Source organism: Aquarana catesbeiana, linkage group LG05 (genome assembly GCF_042186555.1).
Source record: "Aquarana catesbeiana isolate 2022-GZ linkage group LG05, ASM4218655v1, whole genome shotgun sequence".
Classification (NCBI taxonomy): Eukaryota; Metazoa; Chordata; class Amphibia; order Anura; family Ranidae; genus Aquarana; species Aquarana catesbeiana.
The window spans coordinates 430,443,868-430,456,377 of record NC_133328.1 but is presented as its reverse complement, the minus strand read 5'-3'; the positions used below and the strand labels follow the sequence as shown (position 1 = coordinate 430,456,377).

Here is a 12,510-nt window from a genome sequence, read left to right as displayed (position 1 = left end):
GCAGCGTGGCGCGATGGTCACCATTTTCCGGAGCAAAGACACAGAGAGAGAAGGTTCTGGCTGGAGTCTTCTCATCATCTGCACCGTTATCTAATCCATCTGAGATTTGGAGTAGTGAGCGGGCATAGTCCATTTTATAGTTAAGGACACTGCTGTTAAACACCCACACAGTTTAGTTGGTACTTGTAGTCCCACGGAAGTTAAACCCTCTATTATAACGGACACAGCCAGTAGATGCCTATGCTCAGTACACATTGCTGATTTAAGTAGCCATAGCAGATGACATCTTTAGGATTATAAAAGGAGGAAGTTATACTACTACCAGGATAAATCACAGCTTTGCTAACTTTGCTACACCTTGCCTAGCTGAAGATATCTGGATTTTAAGAAATACCCTTTCTCACTTTTTTTTTTTTTTTAATAATTTTCTCTCCTCATCTGCTCAAATTGCATTGAACTGCTAAAGGGAGCCATCCTATTGAATATAATATTGTTTATACGGTTTTTAGGATTTGCTGGCCTGTGAGTTGAGGAGGCAGAAGGGAGAGATCTGACACATAAGATATTGTGCTGGGTGTCTACTCTCCTGTTAACCTGTTCACATAGGTCCCTGTATTGTATTAATATTTGTGTTATTTATTTATTTATTTCAGGTACTTATATAGCGCTGTCAATTTACGCAGCGCTTTACATATATATATTATACATTCACATCAGTCCCTATACCCTCAAGGAGCTTACAATCTAAGGTCCCTAACTCACATTCATACCTAGACTAGGGCCAATTTAGACAGGATCCAATTAACCTACCAGCATGTCTTTGGAGTGTGGGAGGAAACCGGAGTACCCGGAGAAAACCCACGCAGACACAGGGAGAACATGCAAACTCCAGGCAGGTAGTGTCGTGGTCGGGATTCGAACCAGCGACCCTTCTTACTGCTAGGCGAGAGTGCTATCCACTGCACCACTGTGCCGCCCAGTTCATTCACAATTAAGGGAACTTTACACCAATATATTGTGTTTACTAGATAAGCTTGAGATAAAGGGCGGTGTATACAGGAGTGTTTCCATTGTTGACAAAGTTGATAGATAGATAGAGATAGATAGATAGAGATATATCTCTCTCTCTCTCTCTCTCTCTCTATCTCTCTATAGATATAGATATATATATATATCTCTATCTCTCTATCTATATATATATATATATATATATATATATATATATATATATATATATATATATATATATAGAATCTATCTATCTATCTATCTTTTGTGTTTTGATACTAGTAAACATATTTGAACTGTTTAATATTGCGTGAGTCTATTACCACAGCTGGTGACATGATGTAACCCAGGGTGTCAGGTAAGGGAGGATTTGCAGGGTCAAGGTAATCAGTGGGGTACATAGTCTATTAGCAGCCCTTACGGGGGTACCGCTACATTAGCAAAAAATAAAAAACCCGGTGGTGATTAAATTACACCAAAACAAAGCTCTATTTGTGTGAAAAAAATGATAAAAATTTAATTTGGGTATAGTGTTGCATGACCATTATCATTCAAAGTGTGCCAGCACTGAAAGCTGAAAATTGGCCTGGGCAGGAAGAGGTGAAAGTGCCTGGTATTGAAGTGGTTAAATTCTGATATGATTTGTTACTATACTTTGCTGTACTCCCTTCTACTGTCTATTTATTATAGTCAAAGAATCTTCTAAAATTACTTGAACAAGCTTGTACACAAAATAATGTATGCATATAAGTATGTTCTTGTTTGTTTCAGGGATGGATATCGCTTTTCACTTTGTTTGTATTACTTTTGGCATTATTTACGGTAAACACGTTTTTTCATTTGTGTTTTTTTGTTTTTGTTTTTTTTTTGTTTGTTTTTTATTCAGAGATTTACAAAAATGCATAACAAAATGTATAGTTTAAGCCAAAGCATTGCATGAATAGACATGTCATATCTGTGTGACGCTTATACATCAGTCTCCAATAAGGTGCCCCCTTTGTACACTAAATTGTATGACAAAAAAACTTGAAAGAGAATATAGATTAGAAGGCTTAAGAGCAAGATAGAAGGTAGTCAGGAGAAATGTGATGGGTCGGACAATGGGGTAAGAGGAGGGACCCGCTGGTGGTGGGCACAGTTCTTTTTTTCTTGCTGAATAGAGTGAGCTTTTATTTCTATAGATCAATTAGGGAGGGATTGAACAAAGTCATTGGGCAAGTAGTGTTCAAGGTTTCCAAACCTGCTCAGATTTCCTCACTGTCATTAAGAATTGCAGACATCTTTTTCTTTCAAGAGGTACTATGCCAGTTTACTTTTTCACAGAGTAGTAGTTGCAAGGTGGGTAGAGGACCACCATGCTCTGGCTAGGGCTTGTTTCACTGCCATAAATATAATGAGGCATTGTTTGGGCTTTAAGTTTTCGAGAGCTTCCCCAGGATTTTACAGAATGCTTTTCCCCACATCAGTGTTGACCACTGGTCTCCAAACTGCGGTCCAGGGGCTGGATGGGGCCATTTGCCTGCTTTTAGCTGGCCCTTGGTACACTATTTAATTCACTGGCACCAATGAAGGGGCACAATTCCTCCCAATGATCCCAACAATGGGGCGTAATGCCTACCAATGACACCAACGATGGGGCACAGTTTCTCCCAATGACACCAACAATGGGGCCCAATGACACCAATGATGGAACACAAATAATGGAGCATAATTCCTCTCACTGATCCCAAAGATGGGACATTGTTTACTTCCACTGATGCTGGGACATTTTCTACTCCCGCTGGCCCCCATAATGTCTGAAAAACCGTAAACTGATCCTTTGTTTAGAAAGTTTGGAGACCCCTGGTGTAGACCATAGGTCCCCACTGCACTTACCGTCATGGATAATTGGCTTACAGTGTCCACGCAGCCATTACAGCAGCACAGGGATTTAAAAGCAGCGTTCATCTTTCTCTTGTTTCCTTAGGAATGCCAGGATGGATCAGAACGATTCATATTGGTCAAATCGGTCACGTGCCGGAAGCACTCTGATCCATCCTGGCATCCCTAAGGAAAGAGGGGAAGAAGATCATGGCATTCAAATCCCCAGACTGCTGCAACAGCTGTCTGGGCAGTGGAAGCTAATCATCCATGGAGGTAAGTGCGCAGGGGGTGGAGAGGGTGTAGTGTGTTCACCTTTTAATTTTTTGTCAAAAGGAGAAGCATAGTGAAAGCTATTTTGGCTATACTTCTCCTGCATGTCACAGGAGTGCAATTAGTTTTACACTCCTGTTTTTTTGCCGACATCGGCTAAAGTCTGCTGACAACTGACGTCACTGAAAAGACCCTGACCATATGGTCGAGATCCACACAGATGCCTGGACCAGCAAGCCGCTGGGAGACTGAGCCAGCTGCTCCCGCCCCCTCCATAGCCCAATGCTCCAGTGATCGTTGGAGGGGAGAGCAGAGCGCTGGAGGCTGAGAGTCATGGCTCTCTGCTCAGTGGAGGGGGAGTTCAGCGGTGTTTGCTCAGTTCTCACTGCTGAATCGGCGAAGGACAGATGCAGCTTCGGATTGAGGCTGCATCCACCTTGGTGAGTATATATTTCCATACTTCTCTTTTAAGGAATAAGGGTAAAGATATTTAAATATTGCCCTCCTTTGCATCTTTCTCCCATCCTGCTATTGTGGATATTTTGTGATAGACCCTTCGCCTTCCATTTTTCTTTGGTTTGTCCATAGAGAATTTGAGTTCCCCATTAAGCCTTTGTCTGCTGAAAACCTCCATCACACGCATTAAACCAACAAACCCATCACAAGAGAAATATTTAGTCTGCCATTGTTACCGACTTCAGAAAATACTAGTTGCCTGGCTATCATGCTGATGCTTTGACTTAAAGCCCAACTCTGAACAAATAAAGTATTCCTTGCTTTGGGGCTGTACCTGCACTGCAAGGGTTAATTTCTTATTTATGTCTAGGGGCAACAATAAAAGGAAATACACTTACCCAATCCTTTCACTCCTCCTGCAGCTAGATTGGTCCCCGCAGCTTTTGCTCCACCGTAGTCTAGGTTTAGGGTCCTGACATCATCAAGATCAGAGCAGGGTTTATAGCCCTGCTCTGGACATACAGTGAGGGGAAAAAAGTATTTGATCCCCTGCTGATTTTGTACGTTGGTCCACTGACAAAGAAATGATCAGTCTATAATTTTAATGGTAGGTATATTTTACCAGTAAAAGGCAGAATAACAAAACAATCCAGTAAAGCGCATTTCAAAAAAGTTATAAATTGATTTACAATTTAACCGGTGCCTGACCGGCTCAGGTCTGTTTACGGGGGCAGAATGGCACCCCTGCCGAAACCCGTATGGGATTCCCTTTAAGAGCCGCCAGAGGACACGCGCCCGCTGCACAGTGGGGGACCCGATGTGCGTGGCTGATGGTCGCGTGCACAAGAGCCAGCACGGGGATTTGTGTGTGTAAACACACAAATCCCTGTTCTGTCAGGGGAGGGGAGACATGTTGTTTGTTCTTACGAACTAGGAACAACGATATATCTCCTCCCCTAGTCAGTCCTGTGCCCCTACAGTTAGAACACACTGAGGGAGCACACATTTAACCCCTTGATCGCCCCCTAGCGTTAAACCCTTCCCTGCCAGTGACATTTATACAGTAATCCGTGATTATTTATATCATTGTATAAATGTCAGTGGTCCCAAAAATGTGTCAAAAGTGTCCGATATGTATGTCGCAGTACCGCTAAAAATCTCAGATCACCACCATTACTTTTAAAAAAATAATACAAATGCCATAAATCTTTCCCGTAGTTTGTAGATGCTATAACTTTTGCGCAAACCAATATACGCTTATTGCGATTTTTTTTTTTTTTTTTTTACCAAAAATATGTAGAATAGAATACATACCAGCCTAAACTGATGAAATTTTGTTTTTTAAAAATGAATTTGGGGATTTTTATTATAGCAAAAAGTAAAAAATATTTTTTTTTTTTTCAAAATTGTCGCTCTTTTTTTGTTTATAGCGCCAAAAATAAAAACCGCAGAGGTGATCAAATACCAGCAAAAGAAAGCTCTATTTGTGGGGAAAAAATATGCAAATTGCGTTTGGGTGCAGCGTTGCATGACCATGCAATTGTCAGTTAAAGCGACGCAGTGCCAAATTGTAAAAAGTGCTCTGATCAGGAAGAGGGTCAAATTTTCCGGGGCTGAAGTGGTTAATGAGTTAAATAAGTGTTTGACCCCTTCGCAAAACCTGATTTAGTACTAGGAGGCAAAACCCTTGTTGGTAATCACCAATGTCAGAAGTTTCTTGTAGTTGGCCACCAGGTTTGCACACATCTCAGGAGGGATTTTTTCCCACTCCCCTTTGCAGATCCCCTCCAAGTCATTAAGGTTTTTGAGACTGACGTTTGGTAACTCGAACCTTCAGCTCCCTCCACATATTTTCTATGGGATTAAGGCCTGGGTACTGGCTAGGCCACTCCAGGACCTTAATGTGCTTCTTCTTGAGCCACTCCTTTGTTGCCTTGGCCGTGTTTTTTGGGTCATTGTCATGCTGGAATACCCATCCACTAACCTTTTTCAACACCCTGGCTGAGAGAAGGAGGTTCTCACCCAAGATTTGACAGTACATGGTCCCGTCCATCGTCCCTTTTGATGCAATGAAGTTGTCCCCTTAGCAGAAAAACACCCCCAAAGCATAATGTTTCCATCTCCATGTTTGACGGTGGGGATGGTGTTCTTTGGGTCAGGGGCAGCATTCCTCCTCCTCCTTCAAACACGGTAAGTTGAGCTGATGCCAAAGAGCTTGATTTTGGTCTCATATGACCACAACACTTTCACCCAGTTCTCCTCTGAATCATTCAGATGTTCATTAGCAAACTTCAGACTGTCCTGTACATGTGCTTGTGGGCCCTGCAGGATTTCAGTCCTTCACAGCGTAGTGGGTTACCAATTGTCTTCTTGGTGGCTATGGTCCCAGCTGCCTTGAGACCATTGACAAGATTCTCCCATGAAGTTCTGGGCTGATTCCTCACCATTCTCATGATCATTAAAACTCCACGAGATAAAATCTTGCATGGAGCCCCAGACCGAGGGAGATTGACAGTTATTTTGTGTTTCTTCCATTTGCGAATATTCGCACCAACTGTTGTCACCCTCTCACCAAGCTGCTTGGGGATGGTCTTGTAGCCCATTCCAGCCTTGTGTAGGTCTATAATCTTGTCCCTGACATTTTTGGACAGCTCTTTGGTCTTGGCCATGGTGGAGAGATTGGAGTCTGATTGATTGCTTCTGTGGACAGGTGTCTCTTATACAGGTAACAATCTCGGATTAGGAGCACTCCCTTTAAGAGAGTGCTCCTAATCTCAGATAGTTACCTGTATAGAAGACACCTGGGAGCTAGAAATCTTGCTGATTGATAGGGGATCAAATACTTATTTCACTAACTGTAAGTACGCCTAGGTACAGTCTAGGGCATACAGTCTTTCACCAGCTCATGGGGAAGCACCGCTTGGCGGAGGAGCAAAGGATCAGGTAAGTAAAACTAGTTCTTCTCTGCCCTAGACAAAATGAGCCAAAATCAACCATTGCAGCATGGGCATAGCCCCACTGCCTGCGCAAGGGATCATTTCTATTTTGTCCAGAGCTGGGCTTTAAATGCTTTCTCAGTCACTGGTAAGTATAGAGATCAAAATGTCTGATTTTCATTCACTGCAGGGTTATTCTTTAAATTACTGAAGCCAGGCACCTAGCATTGGCTGAAAGTGGAACTTTTTAGGACTCATCTAAAACACATTTTGGTTAACATTGTGTTAAGCATGTTTATCTAGTTTGAATGCAGTGCTATGCTGAGCTTTAATTTTCTAAGAAATATTTCTACAGTGACTTTTTTCTTTTATTATTGCAGGGGCATTTTTATTTTTCGTCTTAAGAGATCTTATCTATCCTTCAAGTGCTCCGAAAATATATAAACGTGCTTTGAAAAAGTGTGAGAATCACCCTGAGGTAAGTTAGCAATAAGAATGAGCTATGCCATATTGTGAGATAAGGTTATTGGAGAGAAAATAAATTTACGTTTAGGCCTCGTGTACACTTGCGGCCGTAACAACACATGGCTGGGCCATGTTTTTACCACTCCCCCTTAACCACTTACACACCGGGCGAATTCCAGCACTCCTCTCCTACATGTAAAAATCATCATTTTTTTGCTAGAAAATTACTCAGAACCCCCAAACGTATATATTTTTTAGCAGAGACTCTAGGGAATACAATGGCGGTCATTGCAACTTTTTTTGTCACACAGTATTTGCGCAGGAATTTTTCAAACACGATTTGTTTGGGGAAAAAAAACACTTTCATTAATAAAAAATTTTAATAAAAAGTAAAGTTATCCCAATTTTTTTGTATAATGTGAAAGATGTTACGCCGAGTAAATAGATTGCATGTCATGCTTTAATATTATGCACACTTGCGGTATGGCACCAAACTTCAGCTCTTAAAAATTTCCATAGGTGAAGCTTTATAATTTTTTACAGGTTACATTTTTAGAGTTACAGAGGAGGTCGAGTGCTAGAGATGTTGCTCTTGCTCTAACGTTTGCAGCAATACCTCACATGTGTGGTTTGAACGTTGTTTACATATGCAGGCACAACCTACGTATGCGTTCACTTCTGTGTGCGAGTTCATGGACCAAGAATTGGTTGCTTCAGCGTGACCAGTTCTCTCATATGCCTTTGCTCCGTGAGATCCGTGAGAATAATCCTGATGATTTCAGGAACTTTCTCAGGATGACGGACCCCGTTTTTCACCGTTTGTTGGCTTCGCTGACCCCTTATATTAGCAGGCAGGATACCTGCATGAGGCAAGCCATCACTCCGGAGCAGAGGTTCGTCACTACCCTGCAGTACTTGGCGACAGGGAGAAGCCTGCAGGACTTGAAGTTCTCAACAGGCATCTCCCCCCAGGCTCTGGGTATCATTATCCCAGAGACCTGTTCTGCCATCATCCAGGTCCTGCAGAAGGAGTATATGAAGGTAAGATTTTTATCCTTTAACATTACATTTTATTGTATTTAATGTTTGCTAATATATTGTATTTCTTTCCTCATTCCCTAATTACCATGATTGTAATATGCTGTGAATGTCCCCTTTGTCCTCATGCATGCTGGATTTAGGCATTCATCTCTCAATGAAGTGAAGAGGGTTACCTGTCCAAGATTTCCACACCCCCCATAATGTTAGAAATGGCCCATGGGGGGGGGGGGATATGATAGGTGTACCTTATACTTTGGTGTTGTAAAATTCCCCTTAATAAATGCAATCTGGAGGTTACCCCAGAATGTTTGTGCCTAATCTGCTTGCCATGTTTCTGTGCAAAAATATTAATTTTTTATTTTTTTTTCCTCAACAGTTTCCTTCCACGCCACAGGAATGGCAGACTGTGGCCTCCCACTTTGCCCAGCAGTGGGACTTTCCTAACTGCGGAGGGGCAATTGATGGGAAATATGTCCACATCATCCCACCACCCAACTCGGGGTTGTACTATTTCAACTATAAGGGGTTCAATAGTATTGTGATGTTGGCGGTGGTGTCGGCTAATTACGACTTCTTGTATGTGGACGTGGGGAAGAATGGCCGGATGTCCGATGGTGGAGTCATCGCCCAGACGGAGTTCTACAGGCGTCTCCAGAATGGCAGCTTGGACTTGCCAGCTCCAGAGGACAATGTGGAAGGACTCCCATTCGTGTTCGTTGCTGATGAAGCGTTTGCGCTGGGGGACCACCTTATGCGGCCATTCCCTATGAGGACCCTCACCCCGGAACAGAGGGTTTTTAATTACCGGCTGGCTAGAGCCCGAAGAGTGGTGGAGAACACATTTGGAATCCTGGCCAGCCGGTTCTGCCTATTTCTGACACCTATCCATATGGCGGAGTATAAACTTAATCATATAATCATGGCGTGCTGTATTCTCTCTAACTTTTTACGGAAACATTCGGCCAACTATGCGTGCTCAGTTGGGCCTGAGGCCGGAGTGATACCTGAAACAACACTGACGGCGCTTGAAAGCGGCCGTCCTGGCTTGCCCTCCCTGAGTGCCCGTGATGTCCGGTTACGATACCTGGAGTTCTTTGCGGGTAGGGGGGCCATCAATATGCCTTCAAATTTGTGAAGCCTTTTTCAAATAAAAAAGCAAAAAAAAAGAAATTCTTTGTGGACATTTACTGCTTGTGTTTGTTTTAGCTGACCCTGACAGCAATGTGGGGAGTCCTGAAAATGGCGTGATTGTGTAACCTTATACAAAGCACTGTTGGCTGTTATTTACTAAAGGCGTATACACTTTTTATACTACAAGTGCTCTTGAAACTGCAATGAAAATGCTCTTGTAGTGCAAAGAGGATTTGCCCTTAGGAAATAACCCCCATTTTCTCATAAAACAGCAATTACATCACCCCAAAAGTGTTGTAGCGTTGAGACAATAATCCACACATTATTGATTAACAAACTTTTTAATACCTGCACAATCACATGTGCATTTAGAAAAGGTTTTTTGAACAAACCAACATGTTTGTTGTATAACAATTTTTGGGGTGGCATTATCAAAAATAGAAATGTCCATTTATGATAAAACAGGCCTGTGTAAAACCAACAAGAAAGACAAAAAACTTGAACTTACAAAGTTCACATTTGGTAAAACTTGAAGGCAATATCAGACATGAGTATTTAGGAACTGTTTGATATTGCGTTCAGATGGGGTCAAATCACCCCTTGAAAAGCCAAATTTGGAAGATGCACACCAATTTACGAATGTCAACATGTGCTAGCTGCCATCACGGGGGATCAAGGGACATGTTTTGTGGGAGCAAGCCCTTCCTCTCAGCTACTTTATTATTGAGGAAGGGGTTGCACCCCCAAAACGCGTCCATTGATCTCCCGTGATGGCAGATAGCACATGTTGGCACACTGTGTGCATCCTCCAAATTTGGCTTTTCCAAACATTGCTAAAATATTTAAAACATTTGTACCACACAAAAAAAAGTGATTTTGTGGGGTTTTAAATTCGCCCCAAAACATCAATGATGTTATTATTTTTTTGAATCACATAATTTTATTTTTTTCTTGAGGTTTTCCAATTCTAAATTACACCCCATTATCTCCCCGATCAGGATCTGGGCACTTTCTGATGTGAAAGGATCTCGATCCCTAACATCATGATCACCTAAAAAGAGAGAAACCAAACAAAAACAGGTATCAAAAATCTGCCAGCATATACATCTCTTACCTGAGCCTGTGGTCACAGACACTCACCTGTTGTGGTGCCAAGGAAGCTGACAACAACATGTGGAGGAGCCCAGCTTGAGCCAGGTATAGCATTACTCTAAATAGTTCAGGTTGTCCAATCAATGATGTTAACTAGATGTTAGTTTGGAGTACTAATTTATGATTGTGACACAGGGAAGTCGCAGCCAGGAGGTGGCAGGGCCAAGCCGGCTGCCTGATATGCCGGTCCCTCCACTCCCCCTGGAAAGAGAAAGTGGCAGGAGGATGAGTGCCCTAGAGGAGGCTGCCATAGGCCTCTTTTGGAGGGCTACAGAGGCCCTGGGAGCACCACACACCGTGGAGGAGGACATTGCTGCCATCATTGCCTCAAAAATGCAGAGGATGGAGGAGGGACAACAACTCATGTGTGAGTTGCTCATATTGGAGGCTCTTAATAAAGGTATGAGGGGCCAAATTACATCTCAGACACACCTTTGTGAACTCACAGATGGTCCTCCTGCAGGTCCTCCTCCTCCCAGTCGTCCTCCTCCTCCAGGTCCTACTCCTCCTCCTGCCACATCTCCAACAGCACAGCCACAGCCCGGAATGAAGCGTGGAAGGAAGACCAGAAAGTGATGACCCTGGATCCAGTCTGGTCGGCCAAAAAATGCAGCCTCTTGTGGTACCACAGCCTGGCGACACAGATGTCATCTGCTGCTTTCCGGATCTCTGCAACTTTTGGACCAGACTGCCCTCCCTTACATATGGACTCCTCAGGCCACCAATTTTGATGTTCAAGAATTGTTGTCTGCCCTGGGGGTCCCAGGCTTCGCTAATTTCTCCTGCTGATCCAGTGTTGCCTCCCTCTTTGTTTGGTTCTGAGCCCTTAATAAAGGATTTTTGTTTTGAATTATACTTGCCTATGTGTGTTTTACTTGAAAAAGGACAGTTTGTTTGTGAGGATTCAGGTACATATCAAAAAGACAATGTGAAATTAACAAGGGACACCAACAACAAACAATCTTCTTGAGATTAAATAATAAAAGATATCAATGGTGTTGTGGTAACTTGACACACAAAACACACACAAAAATAGTCTGGAGTAAAACTAAAAATAACATTAAACAAAGATCAGCTTCGGAAAAAATACAAACATAAAATCTAAACCAAAAATGGCTTTAAAGCCAAAAAAACAAAACAAAAAAGAAAACATTCTGTCAGATGTGACAAATAACAATATATTAAGGAAATCCCAAGAAAAAAAACAAAAAAATAAGTTTGTGAGAAGTGTGTGTGAATATGAGCAGCAAAACTACTTAATTCTTGTCACATTATAAAGAAGAGTGCGCTGCATTAAACCATTTTTAACATTGCAGCGTGACGAAAGTGCTGTATCCATTGCGAACGCTAATTTTACCCGACCGAGCTTTTCCGTGTCGAAATTTCTTCTGAGCATGCGTGGCACTTTGTGCGTCGGAACAGGCCACACACGGTCGGAATTGACGCGATCAGATTTTGTTGTCGGAAAATTTTATCTCCTGCTCTCAAACTTTGTGTGTCGGAAAATCCGATGGAAAATGTCCAATGGAGCCCACACACGGTCGGAATTTCCGACAACACGCTTCGATCAGACATTTTCCATCGGAAAATCCAACCGTGTGTACGGGGCATTAGACGTCTTAAAAACGGCCAGCGGTCGGCAAGTGGTTAAGCTGCAAAACTGGTGGCTCTGTGGGCGGTACCATTCCACTAAATAGGGCTGCACCTGAACGAAAAAAAAAATGACTTGATTCCCCCATCCACACACTTTATGTGTAAGGGGGAATCCTCCTACTGATGCTTTATATTCTGACAGCAAGGAGGCTTCCTCACTGTAAGAATAATACTGATCAAAGTGGCAAAAATCCGACAGGGCAGTTGTACAACCACATGCAATTTGTCTTCTGCAGTAACAAATATTTACCTGCCTGCTTGCAGTCTTCTGTTAAATGCACACTAAGCTACACATGCTCTACACACTCCAGCTGTGCCAGAATGATTGACTCCGCATGTGCGGGGTGATGTCTTTCCACCACTGGCCAAAAACCCAAAAGTAACTGGGAACAAGATGACAGCGAGTGATAAAGAATGTAATGGCCACATCACTAGAGGGTGGTGGTGAGTATTTTGGTGGGTTTAGTTCCGCTTTAAGGCTTCACATATTGAGCATCTATTAATTTGTCGCAATTTCATATTTTATATTTACAAA

General features: G+C 42.5%; 1 protein-coding gene across 4 annotated transcripts in view; it reads left to right on the top strand.

Moving 5' to 3' along the window:
* The window catches only part of TIMM21 (translocase of inner mitochondrial membrane 21), a 55,295-nt gene that overhangs the window by 18,509 nt on the left and 24,276 nt on the right, over positions 1-12,510 (top strand). The window contains exons 2-4 of one of the 4 annotated variants that reach the window (XM_073631252.1): positions 1,780-1,830; positions 6,914-7,011; positions 8,416-9,189. In XM_073631252.1, the coding sequence (XP_073487353.1) occupies positions 1,780-1,830; positions 6,914-7,011; positions 8,416-9,174 (908 nt within the window). In that variant the 3' untranslated portion in view covers positions 9,175-9,189. Of the gene's footprint in view, positions 1-1,779; positions 1,831-6,913; positions 7,012-8,415; positions 9,233-12,510 lie in introns of those variants that run through there. The other 3 variants (XM_073631255.1, XM_073631253.1, XM_073631256.1) reach the window with 3 other exon arrangements.